This window comes from Molothrus aeneus, chromosome 24 (genome assembly GCF_037042795.1).
Source record: "Molothrus aeneus isolate 106 chromosome 24, BPBGC_Maene_1.0, whole genome shotgun sequence".
Classification (NCBI taxonomy): Eukaryota; Metazoa; Chordata; class Aves; order Passeriformes; family Icteridae; genus Molothrus; species Molothrus aeneus.
The window spans coordinates 1,174,301-1,200,044 of NC_089669.1; the positions used below are offsets into that span (position 1 = coordinate 1,174,301).

Genomic DNA, 25,744 nt, shown 5'->3' on the forward strand with positions numbered 1-25,744 from the left:
CCCTAAGGCTGCCTCCTTTATTGCATGAAAACATCTTCTCTTTTATTGTGATGGAGGCTTGCATGGCAAGGGAGGGATTCATCGGTGTCAGTGCTGTTCATTATTTCATTTTAATGCTGTTCCAGTGGTAACTGCTCTGAAAATCATAGTGAAACACCACTTGGATGGAAATATGCTTATGTTGGTCACCTGCCCCCCAACCTGGCTGCTCTGAAGAAAATGGAACATTTATATGAAATCTCTCCTTTCTCTTTACACAGACCTGCATTGCTTTTATTGTAGCCACTGCTGCAGGTGCCTCAAACTCCTAAAAATGGTCTGGGATCCTCAGGGCAGAGCAAGGCGAGGGTCTGCTCACACCTCCTGCTGAGGAACTTGCACAGCCATCAATCTCTGCTGGGATTTCCATGGCAAATTTGCTTTTTCCCCAGCAGTGTAAACACAGAGTTGACATTTGCAGGGTTTAATGGGTTTTCCTGGGGCTTAGTTAAAAAAGAGATGTGTGGTTTACATCTGTGTGTACCAGTACACAGCCCTGCCCATCCTGCTGGGGCGGGCACAGCCTGGGTGGCAGCCTGGCATCCAGAGGGATTCTGCCTCCCAGATCCTCACCCGGGCTGCCCAGGAGGAGCTGAGGAAGTTCCTGGGAGAGCAGAGATCCCTGGAGGTGAATTTCTCATCCAAAAGCCCGAGAGGTTCTTGCGTGTGGGAGCTGTGGGTGCTCAGGTGTGGGAGCACATTGGGTTATCAGCAGGGCTTGCTCTGGATCCATCCCAGGATGGTGCCCAGGGCATTCCAGAACCTTCCAGCGCAGCTCAGCCCTCCGGGTGTTAAGCAGTGTAACTAATCCATCAATATTTCCTCCACATCCCAAACAAAGATGCCAAATTGCTGCCTCAGATGGAGACAGGGAACAGCAGAGGCGTGGGGTCAGCCCTGGAATATCATCCTGGAATATCATCCCTTAAATAAACACCTGATCCTTGTTCAGGCAACCTGCAGCTGCTGACCTGCAGAACCTGGAGGGGTTTTGGATTCCCTGGGAGTTCTGATGGCAGCAGGACAGGAACCTCAGCCAGGGCTGAGTGCCCCATCCTCACTGGGGCCATGCCTGGGACTGTTCTGAGGCAATGAACTCCAATTGTACTCCAGGGCGTGGGGGAGCCTGACGAGATGAAGCAGCTCCTAATGAGATTCCCTCTAATTACAGCTTCCCCCATTCTCCCCTCTCGGATCGGAGGAGTGGGCAGATTCACCATGACGACACAATAATAGCACAGAGAGCTAATTAGCTGATCACAGGGAGCTGGGAGCTGCTCTGCCAGCAGCCCTGCATCACTCCTAGCCCGTGCCAGAGCTGGGCAGGCACGGGGTGGGCAGCAGCAGGGCAGGAGCCCTGAACAGAATCACCCCGGAGAATCCAGATCCTCACATGAGGAAGCCTCTGTGGCTAAATTAAACAAGGTGGATGTGATAAAACCAAGTGGGGATAGGAAAAGGAGCAGCAGCAGGGCAGGAAGGGGTGGACGTGTTATTGCATCAGCAGCAATGGTCAGTGCAGTTGGTTTGAGGTGTGTCAGGGGATGTTTGAGGTGTTTCAGGGAGATGTTTCAGGGGATGTTTGAGGTGTTTCAGGGGGTTGTTTGAGGTGTTTCAGGGGGTTGTTTGAGGTGTTTCAGGGGATGTTTGAGGTGTTTCAGGGGATGTTTGAGGTGTTTCAGGGGTTGTTTGAGGTGTTTCAGGGGGATGTTTCAGGGGGATGTTTGAGGCGTTTCAGGGGGTTGTTTGAGGTGTTTCAGGGGGTTGTTTCAGGGGGATGTTTGAGGTGTTTCAGGGGATGTTTGAGGTGTTTCAGGGAGATGTTTCAGGGGATGTTTGAGGTGTTTCAGGGGGCTGTTTCTGTCCCCTCGGGTGTGAGGGTGGAAGGGCCGAGGTGTGAGCTGGGAACACTGTGGTGCCTGATGTTCCATGCCCTCCTGAATGCCCATTAGAGAGGGCAGGGGTGTGTAAGGACCCCGAGAAGGGAACACACCTTGTCCCCCTGGCTCAGAGCTCTGCTGGGAACAGAGCAGGGACAGGGCTGTACCTGAGCCTCGGCCACCCAGGCACCTCCACAGGCCCTGAGGATGGTGAGGGTGGTGAAGGTCGCCCATTCAGGTTTTGATTTAAGCACCAGACTGGCAGTGAGGTGCTGCAGACCTGCCCGCCCTCTCCCCTGGGGGAACCCAAAACTAAGGGAGCCACAGAAAGAGTGCTGACTTTCCAGTGAGCTGGGGTAGGTCTGGGCACCAAGGACAGCCAGAGGTGGCCGTGCAGGACGTGCCAGAGATGTGCCTCCAGCACTTTTCGTAGGATCAGTGCCCATGGAGCCGGGTGGTTCTGGATGCTCAGATGCCATTCCCCTTCCCCATCCCTCCGCCCACCGGCGCCTTTGTGCTCTGGCAGTGCCTCACTGTGTGGCTGCCTGCACCTTCTCTGGGGCCCTGGTGGCAGCAGATGGTCTGTTGTGTCCAGCCAGGCAGCACCGAGCCGAGGTCACCCCGCTCTGGGGGGAGACAAAGCCGAGGCAGCTCTGCCACTGCCACGGCCCTTCCCAGGCAGGGGCTGCTCATTGTGCCGCTCACAAGAGCCTCGTGTGTGCGCTGGGCTGGGGAGGGGAAGAATTTGGCTTTTCACTGAGCTCATGCATCCCATTGAAAAGGCAGCCATCTGTTTTCACACGCCCAGCAGACGGCAGCGGGTTCAGGGGGATGTGGGAGCTGCAGCTTGGCACAAAGAGGGGTTTCAGGGGGGCTGCACTGCTCCCACCATGGGCAGAGCTCCCCACCTTTCCTTCCATGCCAAACCCTTCTGCCCATCTCAGCAGCTTCCCAGGTGCCAGTGTGGGGCTGGCTGCAGGCTCAGCCCTTTATGGGCTGCCCCAGGATGGGAGCAAGGCTGTTTCCTGCCCCTACACCACTGTGAAAAGTGCATATTATATGGTTCTATGCAGATATTTACTATATGTATTTTGTTGTATTGACTAGCAGTGCTGTATTAACATTTTAATGGTGTGATAAATGCAGTTTTGTAGTTAAAAAGGTAACTTTTGTAGTTAAAAGAGGAACTATGTAAGTGGGATATATTTTTAAGAAAGGAATGAGGTACCAGATAGCAGCCACAGGACTTTTCACAACCACCACCCCATTAACAGTGCCCGTTTCCCTCCTGTGCAGGCGATCCATGAATGAGATTGTTTGTGTGTCAGCGCCCTCGGCCCACGGCCTGGGGGCTGTTCAGGTCTCTGTCAGCGTGGACAGGGCTCAGCTGGAGAGAACTTTGCTGTTTGAGTACATCGATGACCCCAGGGTGCAGCACATCGAGCCCGAGTGGAGCATCGCCAGGTAAAACAGCACCTCCCTGGCTCTCGCCTGCCCTGGGGCTCCTCAGCACACACCCAGGCCAAAAAAGGGGCTGTTTGGGAATGCACATCCCTCCCAGCAGCCTGAACAGGCCAGGGCTGGGCATTTCTGGGGTTAGACCTGGGGTTACAGGGAGGTTGTGTCCGGCCAGGCAGCCACAGCAGACCCTGCACCAGGAGTCTGGGGGCTCAACCAAAGCCCAGACCGCCCCCTCTGCTGCAGAAGGGCACAACTGCTCCTTAGAGGCTCCTTCTTGTGGTCCTGGAGCACCACAAAGCCAGCAGCCACCTAGAAAGGAAAGAGCTGATGTTGATCAAAAGGGAATGTCAGGGACAGGATGGCTGCAGCTGTCACACCACGGGGACCCTGCTGAAAGCCCTGAGCTGTACCCATCCTCTCAAGCCTAACCCTACTGGCCCCTGGGGCCCAGCCCAGCCCTGATCAGCCTCTCCTGCCTTCCCACAGCGGCCACACTCCCCTGACTGTCACCGGCTCCAACCTGGACGTGATCCAGGAGCCGCGGATCCGTGTCAAGCACAACGGCAAGGAGTTCATCAACGTGAGTAGGGGCTGGGAGCATCACCCTGCATGGGGCACTGCTGCCAGCTGGGCAGGGAGCATCACCCTGCACCCTGCATGGGGCACTGCTGCCTGCCTGGGCAGGGAGCATCACCCTGCACCCTGCATGGGGCACTGCTGCAGCTAGGCAGGGCAGGGAGCATCACCCTGCACCCTGCATGGGGCACTGCTGCCAGCTGGGCAGGGAGCATCACCCTGCACCCTGCATGGCGCACTGCTGCAGCTAGGCAGGGCAGGGAGCATCACCCTGCACCCTGCATGGCGCACTGCTGCCTGCCTGGGCAGGTCTGGCACAGCAAAAGCTGCTCTGGGGGTATTTCCCGCACTCCCCCAAGTTGGGGGCACTGGGAAGAGGGAATTTGACACACAGAATGTGAGATTGCCTCCTTCCCTTATCAGTGTTCTTTCAGTCCATGAGTGAGAAGCTGAGATGAATCCCCAGCTAAATGGGGACTAAGTGAGGTTCTTGTGTGTGCTACAAGTCAGAATTGAACCTCCAGGACTTCAGAAATTATTCTGGCCAAGTAAAGCTGAAATATATTGTTTCTATGCAGTGATCTTTGTGACTGAGTCTGTATTCTCATGGAAAGGGCAAATCACTGAGAGGTCTTTTCCTATTCCTTTTCTCCCCCTCAAGACCTTTTTCATCTGAGCTCTTTTTAAAAAGACATCTAATTTTGTTGCTAGCACTTGCAGTTACAGTGCTACAAAAATAATTCTGAAGACACAAAATTGAGTGAAATTAAATCTTTCATTTATGGAGAGAGGCCAAATGGTTGGGCTCTTGCTGCTTTACAAAGCAAGAGCCCCATAAATCAGTGATTTCCCTGCTTTGAGGGCTGCAGGAGCTGTGGGTGTCCTCAGCCCAGCAGGAGATGACCTTCATGTTCCCTCCTGCCCACCAGTGTCACATGCTCCGTTCCCTCCCCTCGCTGGCATTTGGGAATGGCCTCTAATCACCCATTTGCAGCAGGGAACTGGTATTCCCTATGGGTCTGCTTCAGAGCTGGAGAGGAGGAAAGTGGAAAGAAATGGGAAAAAAAAATAAAGAAAAATGAGTAAGAGCTGCTGTGTGAGCTTTTAGCTCCACTGAAACACGGCTCATTTTGGGCTCACCCTCAATCTCTACCCAGTGCCTTCATGTGGCTGGAGGAGAAGCAAATTACCCCAAATCATGGCAGTAATGCCTCAGGGAATCAACAAGGTTGGAAAAGACCTCTGAGACCACGGAGCATCAGGACTGCATTAAACATTCCCAGCTAAGCATGAGCCCACTGGGCTTCCCATCCACCAGAGCATCAGGGTCCGGCTCAGGGCAGGGTGTTCCTTGCTGAAATGCCCCTTCCCCAGGCGTGCAGGGTGGTGCTCAGGGCAGGGTGTTCCCTGCTGTTTCCCCATTCCCCAGGTGTGCAAGGTGCTGAATGCCATGGCCAGCTCAGGGCAGAGTGTTCCCTGCTGTGTCCCCCAGAGTGTTCCCTGCTATTTCCCCCTTCCCCAGGTGTGCAAGGTGCTGAATGCCATGGCCAGCTCAGGGCAGAGTATTCCCTGCCGTGTCCCCCAGAGTGTTCCCTGCTATTTCCCCCTTCCCCAGGTGTGCAAGGTGCTGAATGCCATGGCCAGCTCAGGGCAGAGTATTCCCTGCCATGTCCCCCAGAGCGTTCCCTGCTATTTCCCCTTCCCCAGGTGTGCAAGGTGCTGAACTCCACGGCCCTGGCCTGCCTGGCTCCCCCGCTGACGGCCGAGTACCGCCCGGGGCTGGACGCCGTGGAGCGCCCGGACGAGTTCGGCTTCATCTTCAACAACGTCCAGTCCCTGCTGCTCTACAACGACACCAAGTTCATCTACTACCCCGACCCCACCTTCGAAATGCTGAGCTCCACCGGGGTGCTGGAGCAGAAGCCGGGCTCTCCCATCATCCTGAAGGTAGGGAGAGCCTGGCTCGGCCTCGGGGAGCCCCAAAACCCCCGGGAGGGAGGGGGGTTCTTTCTTCTGCGGAGTTTGGGGTGCCCTAAACAGAGCCCCGCTGTTTGCACGAGCTGGGAGCTGGAGGAATGTGCTGCATCTCTGTCGGTGTTGTGTCCCCGTGTCCCCAGGGCAGGAACCTGTGCCCGCCCGCCCCGGGAGGAGCCAAGCTCAACTACACGGTGCTGATCGGGGAGACGCCCTGCGCCGTCACCGTGTCCGAGACGCAGCTGCTGTGCGAGCCCCCCACCCTCACCGGGCAGCACAGAGTGATGGTGAGAGACTGCACGTCCTGTCAGCGTCCCCTTCTCCCCTCCTCCCCACCCTTCATCCTCCTTCTCCATCATCCCCTTCCCCTCTCCTCCCCACCCTTCATCCTCCTTCTCCAGCATCCCCTTCCCCTCTCCTCCCCACCCTTCATCCTCCTTCTCCAGCATCCCCTTCCCCTCTCCTCCCCACCCTTCATCCTCCTTCTCCAGCTCCCTGACTCTCGGATCCACAATGCCCAGCAGGATTTTCCATTTTATGGGTGTCTGATTGGAAATTTAAAATATTGATGTGGATTAGCATGGAGAGACTTTGTCCTTCCCTCAGAGTCACTCCCTTCTAGAAGGAAAAATGCCCCTCAGAGCCCTCTAGAAGGAACAAATCTTCCTGGCAGTGCCTTTGGCACTGGGTGCCATCCTTCCTGTGGGTGAAGTTGAGAGCATTCCCAGTGTTCTCCCTCCTGGAGGGGTTAATCAGCCACAGAGGCAAACCTGAGCTGCCAAGTGGATGGAAAGGTTTTGCCTTTTCCTGCAGCAGGAGCCAGGAATATCTGAACCCTGGAGTGGTTGGATCAACCCCCTCATCCAGGACAGCCCTCAGTGCCTCCCTCTGCTCGGGGTTTGGGCATTGCTGCTTCCTCTGCTGCTCCTGCAGACCAAGCCCCAGCTGCTGAACTGCCTGAGCAGAGCCCAAATGAGATTGTAATTGTGATTTATTTCCCTTGAAGTTCAGCATCCAAAACATATTCAGATTATCACAGTGTGAATCCCAGCAGCTCGACCTGGCTGAGAGCTGCTCACATCTGCGGCCAGGGCACATCCAAGAAAAGCCTGTCCTGGTGTCATCTCCAGCCTGTTTGCTCCACAGCTCTCACGAGGGGCTTTCTGCTCCCTTCTCTGCTCTGCCCTTGCAGTCACTCTGGTTTCTTGTCAGTGGAATGATCAGGGGCTTGTTAACGTCCACGCTTTACGAAAAGGAGTTGAAAGCTTATAAAATGAAAGTCAAATGGAGCCATCAGATAATAAGAACAAAGCCCAGATAGTGAAGGGCTGGCACATTTATCATCCCTTGAAGCCTCCCCGTGCTCTCACAAGCAGCCCCCTCTGTGTTTGAAGGCAACTGGGGTTTTCTGCTCCTGAGCAGAGGTGGCTCAGTGCTCCCCAGGGGTCTGCAGGGCCCTGTGGTGGGCAGGGCAGGTTCTGGCACAGGGGCACGCCCTGAGCTGCTCTCAGCTGTGCTGTGCCCCGCAGGTGCGTGTTGGGGGGGTCACCTTCTCCCCTGGCTCGGTGAGCATCGTCTCTGACAGCCTGCTGACCCTGCCCGCCATCGTCAGCATCGCGGCCGGCGGCTCCCTGCTCCTCATCATCGTCATCATCGTCCTCATCGCCTACAAGCGCAAGTCCCGCGAGAACGACCTCACCCTCAAGAGGCTGCAGATGCAGATGGACAACCTGGAGTCCCGAGTGGCCCTGGAGTGCAAGGAGGGTCAGTGCTGCTGGGGCTGGGGGGGCCCTGGGGGCTGCAGCTCCATGGGTGGGGTCCCAGCTCTCCCAGTGCCCCGGGGAGTGCAGCGGGGAGCTGGATGGGAGTTTGTGGGTGCTCCTTGGGTTTTTTGTGAGGTTTTTTTGTGGGGTTTTTTGTGAGTTTTTTGTGAGTTTTTTGTGAGTTTTTTGTGAGTTTTTTGTGGGTTTTTTTGGTGGATTTTTTGTGGGTTTTTTGTGGGGTTTTTTGTGGGATTTTTGGGGGTTCCCATGCCTGCCCCACTGCGGGAGGGTGGCAGCCCGCAGCGTGTGAGCAGCGGACACGGCTCTGATGTGCAGAGAATGGGATTAGAGCTTGATCCTGCTTAGGCATCCTGCCTAAATTTTGGGTGTTATTTGGAATATGCAGAGCTGCTGCTTGAGAGCTTCCACATGGGCGAGTCCTGTCCCTTGCAAGGAGGCAGCTGAGCCCTCCTCACCCCGCAGGTGAAGGTGGATTTTTGGAGGGTGCTGCTGTTGTTTCCCGCTCCTCCCACCCTGGAAGGGGCTTAATCAAAGTAAAATAAATAACTGCACATTTCATAGTGGAGAGAGAGAGAGTTGCATTGGATTTGCTCAGCCGATTTAAAGGGTAGCCTTGAAAGCACAGGGCAAAAATTGAGATGTATTCAGAAGGCACAGATTCATCTTGGCACAGCCCAGCTGGGGTACAGAGGCTTCCCTGAGCCAGCGTGTCACACTTTGGAGAGGGAACAGGAGGAGACACATCCAGCTGTACAACACGGTGTTAGGAGAGGAAAATAAATCCCTTCCTGACCCCTGCAGCAGCTCAGATTTTATCTGCATCAGATTTGATTATCTTGCCTGTTGATAGAGGAGGAAAACAAGAAGAAAGGAAAATAGGGGAGGCAGCAAGTTATGAAAACACATCCTTGTTTCTCTGCGCAGCCTTAAAAGGTGTTTTAGGTGTGTGTGCACAGCTGTGAACTGCATACAAATTATCCACAGCTTTGTTCTCCATCTCTGCTCTGAGCACAGCCTGCTCTCCCACCCTGGGCTGCTGAGATGGAGCCTCCAGGGGTGCTGAGCTTGTTGGGGCTGGTCTTGTTGGCATCGTGGGGATTGGACATGGGTTGCATTCGGTTATCTCAGGGGTCTTTTCTGACCTGAACCTTTCCTTGAGCTGCCCCTCCTGCCGTGCCCACAGAGAGGGCGGCCAGCCAGCCCTGCCCAGAGCGCCCTGGAGCTGAGCTCTGCCCCTTTCTCTCCCTGAGCAGCCTTTGCAGAGCTGCAGACGGACATCAACGAGCTGACCAGCGACCTGGACCGCTCGGGGATCCCCTACCTGGACTACCGCACCTACGCCATGCGCGTGCTGTTCCCGGGCATCGAGGACCACCCGGTGCTGAGGGAGCTGGAGGTAACCCCCGCCCTGGCCCGGCTCCCCCGAGCCCGCAGGGAAGGCAGCAGGAAGCCCTGCAGCACCCTGAGGGCTCCACACCACACAGGTGTGATCCAGCTTCGGGGGATGCTACAGCTCCCCTTTTCTTTCTTACTCCCCTATGGGCTTCTGCATGCGCTTAACTAGACAGGGGAACATGACTAAGAGTATAAAAACAATTATTACAATCTAAAAAATTCCCCTGACAAAAGATGCAACCCATCCTGTGAACACTTATTGGATGCCCTGGGGTCAGCAGGGTTCATTGTAACTCCCAGCCTGGAGTTTTATCTCCTCCCACATTGCCAGATTCCTTTCGGCTTCTCCTTCCTGGTGTTGGTTTATTTTTATTTTATGGGGGTTTATATCGCTCTAGGGCAGTGGCAGAGCAGGGCAGAGCAGTCGTGGTGTGTTTTAAAGTGCTCCAAAGTCACCTGGTGAGGCAGGGGATGGGTGAGAGCCCGGAGCATCCTGCCCGGAGCATCCTGCTGCTGTTCCCTCGCGTGTCCACAGGAGGGCAAGGAGAATGCCCAGGCATTCCAGCCTCCGAGCTAGCGCTTCCATCTCCCTGGATTTCCCACCAGGATGTGTAAAAATGCACAAAAATCTTTCGCTGGGAATATGGAGGAGTTGGGAAGGCACAGGGCTCCATCAGCGCACCTGGCAGACGGGCCCTGCTCACCAGAATAGGATGGGGTTCATAAACATCACCTCACACCTGGGATGGGGCTGTGATGCCCACCCTGGGATGGAGCTGCCATCCTCCCCGTGGGATGTGCTCAGCTCAGCTTTTCAGGCACTGGGACTGCCCCAGTAAATCCTGAAATCCTCCACACAGACCAGGGCTGGATGTAGGAGGGAGGAGTCTTGCTTGCTTTAGGGCTGGATTCCTTTAACCAGGAAGGCTTTCCCCACAATTAAAGCATTAATTTGGGTTTCTTTCCTCAGCCACCAGCACCCAGCTGTTGCTATGGTGTTTCTAAAACAGGAGCAGCCTCTCCCAGCCCATTCCTGCTCCGAGTTCTCCAGCTCCATGCATTATGTTTGCTGTTGGAGTTGCCAAAGAAGCTGACACTCCAGCAAACAAATATGAATGCTTTTTTTTTTTTTTTACTCATGAAAAACAGAATTGCAGAAGTGATAAATGTGTTGCCAATTACACAGTTGCTTAATTATGTAACGTTAGTAAAACCAATACATAACTCTCCAAGATGGTTTGGTAAAGAGTTGCTTCGTGCAGTTCATCATTTTCACTTGTAATGAATTACTTGAATCCGCAACTGGCTGAAAGCCTCAATTAATTTTTTACACTTGGCCCATAATAAAGCAATAGTCTAAATTAGTATTTAATTTACTTACAAGAGTGTCACTTTTTGTGCAGAACAAGCAGAACTGGGTGTCATTTCTGGGGCCGTTAGGCTCCAGGTGCTGCTTTATGGTGTGGACAGGGTGCAGCTCCCAGCCAGGGCTCAGGGCAGCTGAGCAGGGGGAGGTTTGCTCAAAATGCACCAGAAACCACATCCAGGGATGCTGAGATCCTGAGGGTGCAGCCAGGGTTAAACCATCCTGATACCCCCAATGTGAGAAGGGCATAGAACTGCAGGAGCATCTCCAGAGGAGGCCAGGAAGTTCCTCAGGAGGCTGGAACCGGTTGGGAGGGTTGGGAATGTTCAGTCTGGAGAAAATAAAGTTGTGTTGAGACCTCCCAGCACCTTCCAGAGGCTGAAGGGATGACAAGAGAGCTGGAGTTGGGACTGTTCATCAGAACTGCAGGGACAGGACCAGGGAGAATGGATTCAGACTGCCAGAGGGCAGAGTTAATGGGATCTTGGGAAGAAATTATTCCCTGTGAGCGTGGGGAGGCCCTGGCACAGAGAAGCTGTGGCTGCCCCTGGATCCCTGGAAGTGACTGAGGCCAGGCTGGAGCACCCTGGGGCAGTGGAAGGTGTCCCTACCATGGCAGAGGGTGGGATGAGTAGATTTTTATGTCCCTTCCCACCCAAACCATTCCCTGCTCCTCAGATGGTGGCAGGGCGACCGTGGTGCTGGCAGTGCTGCCCCGCTGTCCCTTGTCCCTCCATGCCACAGCTGACGGCCACCATCTCCTCCTGCAGGTGCAGGGGAACGGGCAGCAGAGCGTGGAGAAGGCCCTGAAGCTCTTTGCCCAGCTGATCAACAACAAGGTGTTCCTGCTGACCTTCATCCGCACGCTGGAGCTGCAGCGCAGCTTCTCCATGCGCGACCGCGGCAACGTGGCCTCGCTGATCATGACGGGGCTGCAGGGCAAGCTGGAGTACGCCACCGACGTCCTCAAGCAGCTGCTCTCCGACCTCATCGAGAAGAACCTGGAGAACAAGAACCACCCCAAGCTGCTCCTGCGCAGGTGAGGCCGGGCGCGGGCAGGGGATGGGTCCTGAGGATGCCTGGTGGGGCTTTCCGGAGGGGTTCCTGCATGGAAAGGGCTGGGAGGGGCTGCCCAGGGAGGTGGCGCAGCCTCTGCAGGGGCTGGTCTTGTTGACAACGTGGGGATTGGACACAGGTTGGACTTGATGATCTCAGGGGTCTTTTCTGACCTGAATAATTCCAGGATTCTGTGATCCAAGGGCTCTGCAGGGTCTGGTCTTGTTGACAACATGGGAATTGGACACAGGTTGGACTTGATGATCTCAGGGGTCTTTTCTGACCTGAATAATTCCAGGATTCTGTGATCTGAGGGCTCTGCAGGGTCTGGTCTTGTTGACAACATGGGAATTGGACACAGGTTGGACTTGATGATCTCAGGGGTCTTTTCTGACCTGAATAATTCCAGGATTCTGTGATCTGAGGGCTCTGGAGGGTGTTGGAAGGGAATTGCTGCTCTCCATCCATTTCCTCACCTGTCTCCAGGACGGGGGCTTAGCCCTACTCTGGGAGTTCACAGATGGCTGGACAGGGTCTCAGACCACATCCTCTGGCTCTGCCTGGCTGGGGAGCAGCATTTGTGTGCCACAGCTGGGCCAGGAGCTCAGGATGGATTGAGCAACTCACCCAAGGCAGAGCTGGGAAGAGCCAGCAAGAAAATTGGGAAAAAATGTGCATTAATGCGGGGCATAACAGTGGGCACAAGGAAAAGGCTGCCCCTGTTCTCCCCATCCTTGGGGGTCCTGCAGAGCCTGGCCTTGGCCAGTGCTGCCCCTGGGCTGTGCTGGGGCTCTGCTGGCATCACACTGGAGAGAGGGGAGGATTTCACAGCTCCAGGAAAATTTCAGGGGTCCCTGCAGCCACAATGAATATACTTGACAGGAAATTGCTTTAAATCTGGCTGTGTTTGCGGAGGCAATAACTCATCTTGGCAAAGGAAGCCGCCTTAATTTCCCCCGTGGTTTGACGAGTCACTGGGAAGGCGTCTTCTGCCTCAGCCATCAATAATGACTTTTCCTGGCGCTCCAAAAAACACAGGGATGGTGATAAGAGCTGTGCCCCCTCCTCCCTGCGCAGCCAGCAAGGAGCCAGGGCCGGGGGCTGTCTGTCCTTTGGGCTGTCTGTCCTTTGGGCTGTCTGTCCTGCACCAGGATTTACCCATTGCACAGGGAACAGCAGGATTGGGCATCTACCACCAATCTGGGCAATTTCAGCCAGTGTTTCACCACCCTTGTAAAAATCCCTGCTTTATATCAAGTCTGCATCTACTCCCTTTTAGTCTAAAAGCTTTATTCCTTGTCCTGATACTCCAGGTCCTATTAAACCTTGGCCTGGAGACCTGTCCCAACCCTGTGCCCAGCCCAGCCTGGAGCTCCTTGCTCTGACTTAATAAGGAGTGATCAGCCATGAAGTGAAACACTATTTTTCAAAACGTTTTGAGCTCTCTGGTGGCAGCAGTTGATAACTGACACTCAGTTCTTTCCCTCTTTCTTCCTGGCTTTCCCCTCTCTCTTTCTTCCACGGCTGCCCCTCGCGGGAGACAGCAAGAAAGTTGACGTTAAATCAAACAGCTGCTCTGCTTGCTGGCAACAGCAGTTTGGAGACCTACACAGAGCAGGGAGAATTAATAAAACACATATTTATTCTTTAGGTTCTCCCAGCTCGTTTTGTTTAGCTTTGTTTTCTTGCCGGAGCAGCCAAGGCTGGGCGCTCTTGTCAGGCTCCTTTGGAAAATCACCTCTGGATTGTGCTGTGCCCTCCTTCTGTGGTCAGCATGAGGAGCGTTTCCTCCAAGTCTAGGGATTCTCCTCTGCCCTGGCAATCTCCAGGAGTTTATTTTTTATTTTTGGAGCAGATTCTTAACAGCATCCAGAGCCTGGTGGTGGGACGGAGTGGCGCTGGTAGGGGCAGCTCAAAACCTGGCAGCAGATTTGGGGGCTCAGCAGATTTGGGGCTCAGCAGATTTGGGGGCTCAGCAGAGCCCTCTGTGTGTAGGAGAAAGGCCAGGCTCTGGGCTGTGAGGCAGTTTCCCATTTGCAAGGCAGAGGAGGGCAGGGATGCTCCATGCAGGCGTTCCCAGCACCAGGGAGGGTGAGAGCTGCCCCTCTCCACCAGCACAGGGCAGTGAGGATGAACCCAGCATTGACTCCACTGCTGGCTGTCCCCAGGACTGAGGCACTGCAAATATCCCACCCCATCCCACCCCATCCTACCCCATCCCATCCCATCCCATCCCATCCCATCCCATCCCATCAATCCCATCCCACTCCATCCCATCCCATTCTTCCCTGCAAAATTCCCCACCTTCTCTGTCCCTCCACTTTTCAGTGCTTTTTGCAGAGCTGGTGTCATGAGCAGCCCACAGGGAGAGGACACAGCAGCTTCACAGGGAGGGCTAATTGGGAGACTTGCTAGTTCTTCATTTAATATTCTATGAACAAAGTAGTTTATTAAATTAATATTCCCCCTGAAGCCCTGAATGTGTTATTTTCTGAGTTTTTCACCTCGTCTGTGGCTTGTGTCAGTGCCTCTCCATTTTCTAGGGCTGTTTGGAAGGGTGCTGGTGCTTCTTCTCTTTAATTGGGTGCCTGAAATATTTCAAACAGGAGAACGACGTGAGTGTCAATTTGTAGGATGAATTTTTAGGCAGTTAATCAATTCAGCCTTAAATTCTTCGGGGATCTGGAGACATTTTCACGAATTCCTGACAGATGTTGCCATCCTAGGAGATGATGGATGATGTTACCCCAGGTCTGTTGGCCGACTGGTGTCAGTTTTTGTTTGTTGAAATCTCTGGCTCCTGTTTATTTTTGATCTGCCTGGCTTTGGAATCAAGCCCTGTGCTTCTTTGGTGTGTGCTTGTAATTCCAAGCACTTGGAATGCTGTGGGGAATGAGAGCAAGAGGCAGCCCCTCATTTAAAGGGAAGAACAAGGAAAAAGGGGCTGGAGTGAGATGTGACCCTCTCCAGGTCGGGGAGGAGGTGACCTGGTTCATGGCGAGGGCAGAGGGGTCAGTCCCCAGAGGGAAGGGAATTGCATTCATCCCTCTTTGCTTGCTGGAATTTGGACCAGATCCTGGTGTCCATGAGGGGAAGGATGAGCCAGGCCAAGCCATGGTCACAGGTGGGCATGGTCATGGTCACAGGTGGGCATGGACATGGTCACAGCAGCTTTCCCCTGCACTGGAGGCTGGGGCTCCAATTTGAGACACCTCCCGACTACCAGAGCCATCCCATCCCATCCCACCCCATCCCATTATCCCATCCCACCCCACCCCATTATCCCATCCCACCCCATCCCATTATCCCATCCCATCCCATTATCCCATCCCAGGAAAAGGGGCTGTGGAGCTTTAAGCAAAACCTCGGGGCCCTGCAGAGGCAGCGTTGAAAGCTGCCATTAGGAGCCATTGTATTTAAATTAGAGATAATGTCGGGCACAATGCGGGGAGAGGACACTGGGTGGGACTGCGGAGAAAGCTGCAATTTCCCTGCCATTGTCACTCGGCTGTCCCTGATTGCCGGGAGCTGCTGTAAATCCCAGCGATTGACTGAGCCGGGCTGTAATTTGCGCCACGTGCGGGGAGCTGAGTGTCACCAGGCTGGCTGTCACCAGCCCCAGCAGGGACAGGGACAGGGACAGCGCTGCTGCTGCCCTGGGTGCAGTTTCTGGGTTCCGTGTGTGATGTTTGCCCTCCTGCCTCCCCCAGGACCGAGTCTGTGGCCGAGAAGATGCTGACCAACTGGTTTGCCTTCCTGCTCCACAGGTTCCTCAAGGTAAGGGGAGGTGGAGCGGGGATCCTGCTCTGCTCTCTCACCCTCCAAACACCCCAGCAGGGTGAAGCTCTTCCATCAGGCTCCAAGAGATGCAGTGGCAAGGAGGGAAAGGTGGAAATTTGCTCCATGCTCACAGCCTTCCCCAGGCCTCAGGTCTCCCTGAGTAATTCCCACTAAAGGAGGTTCTGCTACACCTCTCTGGTACTTGGGGGGAATTCTCACGTCTTCATTCCCCAGCTTCCATAGTTTTAACTTCATTTGCGGCTTTGGAAGCCCCACTGAATTTGCTCCAGGGGAGTGAGTGGTGAGATCGAGATCTCAAATTCCATTTTTTTACAGCCATAAAGGCTCAGGAGGGATTTACCCTGCCAAAGACAACACGGCCATGGAGCAGTGAAGCTCAGGGCTTTGGCTGAGCTCTCCAGGAGCTGCTGGGCTGCTCATGTGCTCAGGGCTGAGCCAGTGGGGCTGAGCCTGTGCTGGGGCGAATCCAAACGGGGCTGGCACAGGAGGAGAGGCACCTTCCCCCTGGCGAGCTCTGTGTCCTCCTGTGGTGCAGGAATGTGCTGGGGAGCCCCTGTTCATGCTCTACTGTGCCATCAAGCAGCAGATGGAGAAGGGCCCCATCGATGCCATCACGGGGGAGGCGCGGTACTCCCTGAGCGAGGACAAGCTCATCCGGCAGCAGATCGAGTACAAGACCCTGGTGAGTGACAAATCCTGCTGGCCCTGGAGCAGGGATCGGGGCCCTGCCTGGGCTCTGAGTGTTGCTGGGCAATGAGGACACGTGTCCCAGCCAGGTGTGGCCCCAGGTCACAGGTGTGTTAGGAAAATGAATCCACCAGAGGTTTGTGTCCAAAAAGGAGACAGAGGAGTCCTTTTTGGCTTTATTCCAATAAAGGGAGAGGCCGTGGGGCATTCCCCTGGGATCGCTCACATTTTTGGAGGATGCAGCCTCCCTTTTTATCCCAATTTCCGGCCACATTTCCCTTCTCTCTTTCCCCTTTTCTGAGGTACTTGAAAGGTACAGACTTTCCAAAACACCTGATACCAGAGATTCCCCTCTAATGTACAGCCCTCCCTTTTAATTCTTATGGAATTTAGGGTTTTTTTCTTCCCCATTGTTTCTTTCATCTTTCAATGTCTAATTTCATTTATCATCAAACCTAAAGTTTATTTGTAAAAGCAAATACCTTTTCTCATTCATCAATCACTGGAATCCTTCCCATCGTTTCTTTTATCTCCCAGTGCTGGTTTTATCCACCAGCAGACCCACAGCTTGTTTGTAAAGACAAATCTGCTATTTCCCCTCAGGTGGGAGGGGAATGCTTTACCTCCCTGTGCTCTGGGCACTGCCCTCCTGCAGCCAGTGAGAATGGACATCCAGGGCCCCTCTCTCAGCAGAAACTGTGTAAATATCACAGATGCAGTAGCAGGGATGCATTTAGGGCTGCAGCGAGGTGTTTTGTGACACGTGGTTGCGCCTCTCCTTCAGAGCATGGTGTGCTTCTCCTCCTGCAGATCCTGAACTGCGTGAACCCAGACAACGAGAACAGCCCAGAGATCCCCGTGAAGGTGCTGAACTGCGACACCATCACCCAGGTCAAGGAGAAGATCCTGGATGCTGTGTACAAAAACGTCCCCTACTCCCAGAGACCCAGAGCTGTGGACATGGATTTGGGTAGGGGCTGCCCTGCCCGGAGGGAGGGAGGGAGGGATGGAGGGAGGGAGGGAGGGAAGTGATCAGAGGGGCTGGGGGTGATCCCTGGGGGTGATCAGAGGGACTGGGAGGGATCCTTGGGGTGATCAGAGGGGCTGGGGGTGATCAGAGGGGCTGGGGGGGATCAGAGGGGCTGGGGGGATCCCTGGTGGGGCTGGGGGTGATCAGAGGGGCTGGGGGGATCCCTGGTGGGGCTGGCACCCTCTGACCGTGGCTTTCCCCGTCCCCAGAGTGGCGGCAGGGCCGCATTGCCCGCGTGGTGCTGCAGGATGAGGACATCACCACCAAGATCGAGGGCGACTGGAAGCGCCTGAACACGCTGGTGCACTACCAGGTGAGGGAGCAGCCGCGCTGACAGCCCCCAGCAAGCTGCCAGCGGGGAAAAGAGCAACAGGAACCCAATTCCCAGTGCCTCCTGTGCCCAGGCAGACAGTCTGTGTGATAAACCAGAAGGGTTCCATGTGCTTCAGCATTAGGGGGGAAAGCAGCCTTGACACGGAGCTCAAAGGAAGCAGCAGAGTTGAAAATTGGCTAAATTAAACCTGCCGGCCATGGGAGGGAGGCAGAGGGAGCAGTGCAGGGGCTGAGCTGGCACTGCTGGGGATGAGGGGCTTGGGGAGGGCAGCACGGGGGGCTCAGGACTTTGTCTGGGGTCTGGGGCAGCCTGGAGGGCAGCAGGGGAGGAACAAAGGAAGAGAAGTGGAGCCAGGCAGTGAAATGCTCACAGAGGGTGGGCGAGAAGGCCTAAGAAATTCTTGTCATCTTTATCTTCTGGATAGGGCAGAGTTTGTGTGAAAGGGCTCCTCACAGTGTGAAAGATTGGAAAAGAGGGAGCTGGGGAAGGTTTGGTTGGAGGGAATCAAAGCAGAAGATGGGAAGAGAGGCAAGGAGGGGGCTGAGGAAGGTTTGGCTGCAGGGAATCAAAGGCTTTCCCTCCCAGCCTGTCTGCAGCACAGGATAAGTGCATTAATTGGGACTGTAACCTACTCCTGTCCATCACCACCTCCCCAGAAGTGTTTAGTGTTTAATCTGGCATCTCTCCCTGTTTATCCAGCATCTCCAGTCCATCAGCCTGACTCACGCTGGGGGACTTGAATGGGAGCCAGTATTGACAGGAGCCCTGCAATCAGGGAGCCAGGCAGGAGAGTGCCATCAATATGCACAGTGCATGTTAAAAAGCACCTCCAGGGTCAACTTTTCCAAGCAGCCCCCAGGATTTAAACATAGATTACCATAAAATGTCAGAGAAGTTGCGCAGATTAATTCCATTGTTCCTAAAAATCTGTTTTACCTGACAGTTGCAAGGGATTAACCAACATGCAGGGAAGCAGCGCGACTTTATTATGCCTTGATCTTTAAAAGTCATCGTGAGGAAGTCACAAGTGAAAGCTGTGCTTGTCTGATGTGTGCTGGATGCTGGGGGAGGGAGCACTTCTGTTCCAGAGCCTGTGGGAAAACCTGAGCCAAAAGCTTCCCCTTAAAATAAACAAAATCCTCGCAGCACTCGGGATGCTGCAGCTCCTGCTGCCATTTGAATGTCAGGTTTGCTCTGGAAGAAGGGAGGAGTTGGCAGCCAGACACCCAGCCAGGTAGGGACACGAGCCCCAGCTCTGCTCAGCCCAGATGAGCTCTCTCAGGCATTACAGAGAAGCCAAATTCTTTTCACTGCAGCAGAAATCCTGTCAAGGCGAGCTTTGACAGGATTTCAAAAACTAACTCATATATATATTATATATATATATATATATATATATATATATATAAAATATATATATATATATAAATATATAATATATATTATATATTATATATACTATATATACTATATATAATATAATATAATATAATATATATATAATATATATTAAAAATTATATATATATAAAAGTATATATATTATATATATATATAAATGTTTTATATCTTATATTAATATATATAGATAAATTTTAAATAAATATATATCTATTTATTTATTTATTTAAAATTTTATTTTATTCTTACCAGTTTGGGGTTGGTTGGTTTTTTTTTTTCCTGTCGGAGTAGAAGTTTTTATTAGGTATCAAGCCTACAGATGTTCCAGGACTGCACAGTAAAGTCCCAGCTTTAGGAGGGTGTAAAATCGCTGGAGTTCCACGTGCTCTCAGCATTTAACAGGAGTGTGACACATGAGCCAGGTGTGGTTCAAGCCATTAAAATAAACGTGGGTTTCCAGAAGAAGGGTAAAGATGATTTCTAGATTTCTAGGAAAGAAGCGAAAGCTGCTTTGCAAAGCCCTGCCCATTTTTCATGCAGAGCTGTTTTGTCTCTATCCTGCTCCTGCGTTTGCAGGTGGTGCTGGGGGATGCTCAGCCCAGGTTCCAGGTGTGTCCCTTGGACAGGTGCTGCACCCGGGAGTCTGCAGGAGCCTCCTGGTGCTCCTCATTCCCAGGATCCATTCCCCACAGCCCCATTCCTGCAGCTCCAGGGCTCCAAAGCACCCTCCTCCTCCTCCTCCTCCTCCTCACCATGCCCCGAGGTTGGTTATTTATTTAATCCCAAGGGTTTCCCAGCTCCACACCTGGGTGTTGGATTTTGTTGCTTTTGTTTTCTACATTAGAATCACAAAAATACAAGAACTGATCAAATGCATTTTTCATGGGAAGCCTTCACATTCAAAACCCAAATTGGAATTAAAGAGAAATGTTCACCTTTCTAATAGTTTTGAACCACTTTATGAAATTATAGAGAGAACTGTGCACCTCCTGCTTATTTCTTCATTTATAAAAATAGATGTGTAGCTTAAGTAAGTGTAATTCTTTGTTTAATTCTGCAGAGCTGTTACACATGGCAGGGAATTGTATTACATTTGTGCAGTATCCTTCTGGCTTCATGGCCATTAAACTCCATGGGAGAGTCCTACCCCGTGTAGTTTCACTCAGGAAAAATGAAACCCTGGATTTCATACGGAATGATTTACAGTGGCTCACGCAGGGTTAACTCAGAGGCAGCAGAGCATGAATACCTGTCAGCCCCTTCGGGTCTGGAGAGGCCAGGAGACCAGGAAGCTGCTTTAAATGAAAAATTAGGAGGAGAAAGGGGAGGTTTGGGTGGAAAATGAGGCTTAGGGAGGGTGTGGACGCGGAGCTGGAATCATCATCGTGCCCTCACTGCCCTGCGCAGACACAGCTCCGTGGCCTGGGCTCCCTCCTCCCCCTGCCCAGCTTTCCCTTTCCCTGTCTTTAAGGTGCTTTGTGCCCCGTGTTTCCAGCTCGTAGAATAATCAGAATATTTATAAAGTTGTAGAGCAGCCAGGCAGCCCGGGGCGCGTCCCGGGGGTGCTGTGGGAGCGCACAAACGCGTGCTCCACCTGAGGCTGCTCTGCAGCTGCTGGGGCTGAGCTGACAGCAGCCATTCCACCCCAAATTTACTGCGTGAGAGGGCTCTTTTTCTGTGTGTGTGTGTGGAATTTTTAGTGCCTCTCTCCCAGTAAAGCACAGCCCTGGTGGAAATGGATCCGGCACTGGAGCACCCCGGGCTCGGGTTTCTCCCTGGTGAGATGGAGCTGAAGTGGCGGCTAATAACAGCCCAAGAAAATAATATCAGCACTGATCACTCCTTCCACTGGCTTAATAAATTGGATGAAGTGAGGCAGGAGCAGCAAAGGAAATTATGGAGGTGTTTGGAGTGTTTTGCTTAGAAAAATCTCACTTTTGTGCCGTGAAACACAAGTAACTATTATTTCCACTATCACCAGCAATAATAAGAACTCAGATTTCCATGAAACCTTTCATCTGGATGGAGCCCAAAGCCTTGGAGGCAGCACAGGTCATTGTGTGCAGCTCACCTTGGTGCTGCAGATAGTGTACAGACCCCTGGAGCTGCTGGGGGAGCAAAAACCTCCATTCATGGGGTCAGTGCTGAGTCCATCTCCAGAGTCCTGGCAGATAATGCATGGTTTAGCCCCAAAAGGCAATTCCTGCAGCAGGAAGAGGCATTTCTTTTGTGCTGAGCCTCTAAAAAGCATCTGCTGAGCCCTGGCAAGACGTGGTGACTCTGTGCTCCCTCACTGTGCTGCACCACAGGTCACAAGTTCAAAATTAAAAGCTCCTCAGGCCCATTCCCTGGAAACCTGCAGCTCCTTAATTAAGGGGAATAAGTTAGAAAACTTCCAGTGACTACCAGATTTATAGGGAGGATAAAATTAAACATGGCTACTAAAATCTGCTGTAACGAAACCTTGTTAGTGCTAATGTTCATTTATAGTTTGACTTCCCAGTGTTTAATTCCTTCTCTGGAGCAGTAAAGGGATAACAATTAAATACCCTGAAAGATGGCTTTATGACTTGCTCCGCTGTAAATCAAACTTTTAAAGTTCGTAAAAATTGCTAAAATAAAAAATGGTTTAATAGGAATGTTTTATGGCCCATAACGTTATTACAGCCCTTTTATTCCCTCTGCATTGTTACTTTAATTGGATCACAACAATTCTTGAGATTCTCATTTTTATTGGGTAAGGCATAACCTTAAATCAGAACGACCAAAAGCATCTTCACCACATCTTTTGATTTATCCCTCACTTCCCTCGGCCTCCTGCTGCAGCCTGACCCGGCACAGGGCTCAGGGAGCGTGTCCTGGGCTGCCCTTCCCTGGATTTGCTGGATGGGCAGCCTGGGATCACGGGGTGGGCAGGGAACCCCCCTGGCTGGTGACTGGTCCTGCTTTGCCTCCCCAGGTGTCAGACCGCTCCGTGGTGGCTCTGGTGCCCAAGCAAACCTCCTCCTACAACATTCCTGCCTCTGCCAGCATCTCCCGCACATCCATCAGCAGATATGGTGAGAAATGGGATGGGAAGGGATGGGATGGACGCACACTGGGGTGTAGGTGGGGAAAAAGCAGCAGCTCCCCGCAAAGAACCGCCCAAAACAAGTGGAAATCCAAACGGAAAAACAATCCCTGGCTGCTGGTTTGGATTGCAAAGGCTTTTCCAGCTGTGAGAACGGCAAAAGGACCAGGAAAGGTGAGAGGAGGGAAAAGGAAATGCCAAGAACAGGAGCAGCCTTTGGGAGTGTGGGGTTTGGGAAAGGTCCAAGGGCTCAGAGGGGATGGGTGATGCAGGAGAGGATCTTTGAGACCCTTGGCCCTGAGCAGCACCACAGATAAACCTGATTTATCTGATCCTCCCCCTGTTCCTCCCCAAGCGCAGGATCCTGAGCTCTGAGCTAATGGGTCACAAATGGGGAAGGGCAATCTTAGCACAGAGTGCAGGGATGTGCACACCTGGGAATTCCTGATTTGCATAATAGAAGGGCTCAGCACATTCCAGAGGGTCCCTGAAGATGCTGCAGCCTGAGAAAATGAGCCTGCAAGGTGCCAGGTGCACGCTTGGAACACTAAATCCACAATAATTGTAATAATAGACTTCCATAAAAGGCAGCAGTGGCAAAATCTCTCGAGTGCTGATCTTTCATTATCGTTCATTTCACAGAGTGTTTTACCAGCAAAAAGTCTCCTGACAAACCCATCTCCTCCTCTTGTTTATAGCTCCCAAAATAATGTTGGTTTTTAGCTCGAGTGAGTGTTCTGAGGAGCCAAAACCAGGGGAGTCTTGAGGTAAAAACCAGGAGAAAAGGCATTTTTCCCTGCCAGGTGTAGGCCCACACATCCCATAGTGCAGGTGATGGAAAAACCAAGGCTGGGTCTCACAGCCTGAGCCCTCAGTGCTCATTGATCTCTGTCAGCTGGAAAAGCTTTTGCAAAGCACCAATACGAGCAATCATTGCTCATGTTAAGATTAATATTTCTAATTGTGCCGGCAGAATTTAAATTAGATACTTATTTACTTCCCCTGTCATATCAGTACAGAGATATGTTTAAAAATAGAATTACTGCATGCTTCCTGAGCTGTCCCCCTGTCTGTCTCCTTAATTATATCAGTTGGAGCACTCATTTATCTAAGCCTTAATCAGGGATGAAAATCCAGCTACTTTGGTAATGACTTGAGTATTTCCCTCAGCTGATTTACGATCGATCCCCACACTCCTGACGAGGAGGGGGAGCAGTGAATTGAAGGCTGAACTTGAGAAAATGCACGAGATTCCCAGAGAACAAAGAAATGTAGCAGGAGGAAAAATCCAGCAGGGCACATTTGGGCTCCTCAGCCTCGTGTCTCATCCTGGAGATACTGGGGATCGAGGGAGGGACGTTCTTTGGGAAGGGAAATATATAAAAACATGTGCCAAATGTCCCCATGGCTTCTGAGCAATTCAGGGAAAGTTGTCTGGTGCCCTTTGAGCTCCCTTTTCCTGCAGGGACAGCATGAGGCTGGGCCTGCTCAGCCCAGGGATGGCACAGGGGGCAGGACTGGCCTCAGGCTCTGCTGTTGATGCTCAGCTTGAGTCCTCTCTGCTCTCCTGAAAGCCTCAAGGACAAGCTCGGCAGCTTCTCCTGCCCTTTGTGCGGGCTGTGCTGGGCAGCTCCTCATTATTTACAAAATCCTGAAATTGGAGCTCTGCTTCTGCAGGAGTCAGTGCCCGGGGCTGTGTGTGAGCTGTGACTCAGGGAGGATTTTTGTGTGGATCTGTATGAGGAGGAAAGGATGTGAATGGGGCAGGAAAGGCCATTTATGGGAGGGGAAAAAAAGCTCAGTTCTGAGGTTTTTTGTTGAATGGAGACCACGACACTTTTTTGCCAAATTTTGACTGCACAGAACGAGAACGCGTGCGAAACAAAACCGTGCTGGTTTTCCATTTCATTTCCCCATAAAAAAAAAAAAAAAAAACAAAAACCTCAGTGCCAACAATTTGGGCACTGTCATCCCTGCTGAGGACACTGAGGAAGTGCAGGAGGGTTTTGCTGTGAGCGTGACCAGCCTTTCTCCCTGGCTCAGACTCCACGTTCCGCTACACGGGCAGCCCCGACAGCCTCCGCTCGCGCGCGCCCATGATCACCCCCGACCTGGAGAGCGGCGTCAAGGTCTGGCACCTGGTCAAGAACCACGACCACGGCGACCAGAAGGAAGGGGACAGGGGCAGCAAGATGGTGTCTGAGATCTACCTGACCAGGCTGCTGGCTACAAAGGTAACTGGGCTGGATTCACCTGGGGAACGCACGGCGAGGGGTCCTGGTGAGGCTCAGCTCCCAGCCTGGCTGGGCGTTCCTGGCACTGGGAGAGTCCTGGAGCAGCAGCAGAAGCCCAGCCCAGATTTTCTCACACTCAAGGCAATTGCTGCAATTCTCCTTTTTTTTTTTTTTTTTTTTGCACACTGTTAAAACTTCACCGATTCACAAATTGGTGGATGAAGCAGTGCCTGGAAATATTTACCTATTCCCTCAACCAGATATGATTTTCCTGCTTTCCCCTACGTGCTCATCAGCGTGGATAACACAGCTGGGCTCTGGAAAGCAAAAAATAAATTATTTCAGGTTAGAAATAAAGAGTAAATGAGTGAGTAGCTGCAGGCTGGAGCTTTTGGAAAGACCCCAACCTTGGTTATTCCCATGGGATCTGTGGTGGCACTTTGTGGGGCTGGTAACGTTTGGTGTCTCTTCCTGCCATCACTGCTTGGCCAGGGGAGTGCCTGTCCCTCCCCTCACCCCCTGGATTGCTGATTCTGTCACCAAAACTGCAGGAAAAACAGAAACTTCTAACCGCATCTTTTCAATATTAGAGAATTAGGCAGGATGTGGCCAGATCCTGGCCAGGATGTGCAATAGAAATCATTTCTTCCACACATGCCTGGGTTGTGAAAATCATTCCATCACACATGGGTTTTTACCCCATTTTTCACGTATTTGTACATAAAACCTCCAAGGAAATTCACATTTACTGCTTCTAAATTACACAATTCTCAGTACTTGATCTCCTATTGGTTATTGATCCTTTCAGTGCTAATTTGGGCCTCATGCTTTGGTTCTCTTATCAATCATTTCCCAGACCAGGTGTCTCTGATCGCACTGGGGGTGATGTTTGTCAATGTTCATTTATCCCCTTTGTATCTTCTGGCTCTGGGAATCTCCTTTTTGTTGATTGAAGCCCACAAGCCGGAAATTCCCAAACCCTTGGTGAAATGAAGCCTTTCCAAGAGAAAACCTCAATTCCCCCCCACCCTGCGCAGAGGCGAACAAACCCCTGAATAAAATCGCATTACAAAAAAACACAAAGCTAGAAGCTGTCTGATCTGCCCTCCTGCCACCAGGGCACGCTGCAGAAGTTCGTGGATGACCTGTTTGAGACGCTGTTCAGCACGGTGCACCGTGGCAGTGCCCTGCCCCTGGCCATCAAGTACATGTTCGACTTCCTGGACGAGCAGGCGGACAAGCACGGCATCCACGACACCGACGTCCGGCACACCTGGAAGAGCAACTGGTAACGGGGGAAAGGAGGCGAATCTGGGTGGTTCTGGGCAAAAAAACGATGTGGGGCATGGTTTTGGGATGGGCTGGGAATGGCCAAGCCCCAAAGAGGGACGCAAAGCTGTGCTGCTCACAGGGTGGGAGCCTCGGTGGGCTGCCAGCGTTCACAGGATGCTAAAATCCTGAAATATCCTGATTTGGAAGGGAAGGGAGACAGCCTGGCTATCTCTCTGCCCAGGGCGGGAGCTGGACACTGCCCTCAGGCTGTAGATCTGCACATCTGGACTTTGGAAAGAGTGGAAACCAAGGTTCCAGTGCCTGCCCTGTGCTGCCTGCACGGCCCTGCTGTGCCACAAATGCCAGCACTGGCTGGGAGGGGGAG

The 25,744-nt window shown here is 52.6% G+C and overlaps 1 protein-coding gene across 1 annotated transcript in view; it reads left to right on the plus strand.

Annotated features, from left to right (window-relative positions):
* Window positions 1–25,744, plus strand: part of PLXNA2 (plexin A2) — a 143,213-nt gene that overhangs the window by 107,638 nt on the left and 9,831 nt on the right. Inside the window, exons 16-29 of the mRNA XM_066565353.1 lie at window positions 3,216–3,383; window positions 3,867–3,960; window positions 5,664–5,903; window positions 6,074–6,217; window positions 7,460–7,694; window positions 8,968–9,110; window positions 11,246–11,514; window positions 15,242–15,308; window positions 15,868–16,014; window positions 16,830–16,989; window positions 17,259–17,362; window positions 21,743–21,842; window positions 23,897–24,087; window positions 25,206–25,375. Coding sequence (XP_066421450.1) covers window positions 3,216–3,383; window positions 3,867–3,960; window positions 5,664–5,903; window positions 6,074–6,217; window positions 7,460–7,694; window positions 8,968–9,110; window positions 11,246–11,514; window positions 15,242–15,308; window positions 15,868–16,014; window positions 16,830–16,989; window positions 17,259–17,362; window positions 21,743–21,842; window positions 23,897–24,087; window positions 25,206–25,375 — 2,232 coding nt within the window. The remainder of the gene's footprint in view (window positions 1–3,215; window positions 3,384–3,866; window positions 3,961–5,663; window positions 5,904–6,073; window positions 6,218–7,459; window positions 7,695–8,967; window positions 9,111–11,245; window positions 11,515–15,241; window positions 15,309–15,867; window positions 16,015–16,829; window positions 16,990–17,258; window positions 17,363–21,742; window positions 21,843–23,896; window positions 24,088–25,205; window positions 25,376–25,744) is intronic.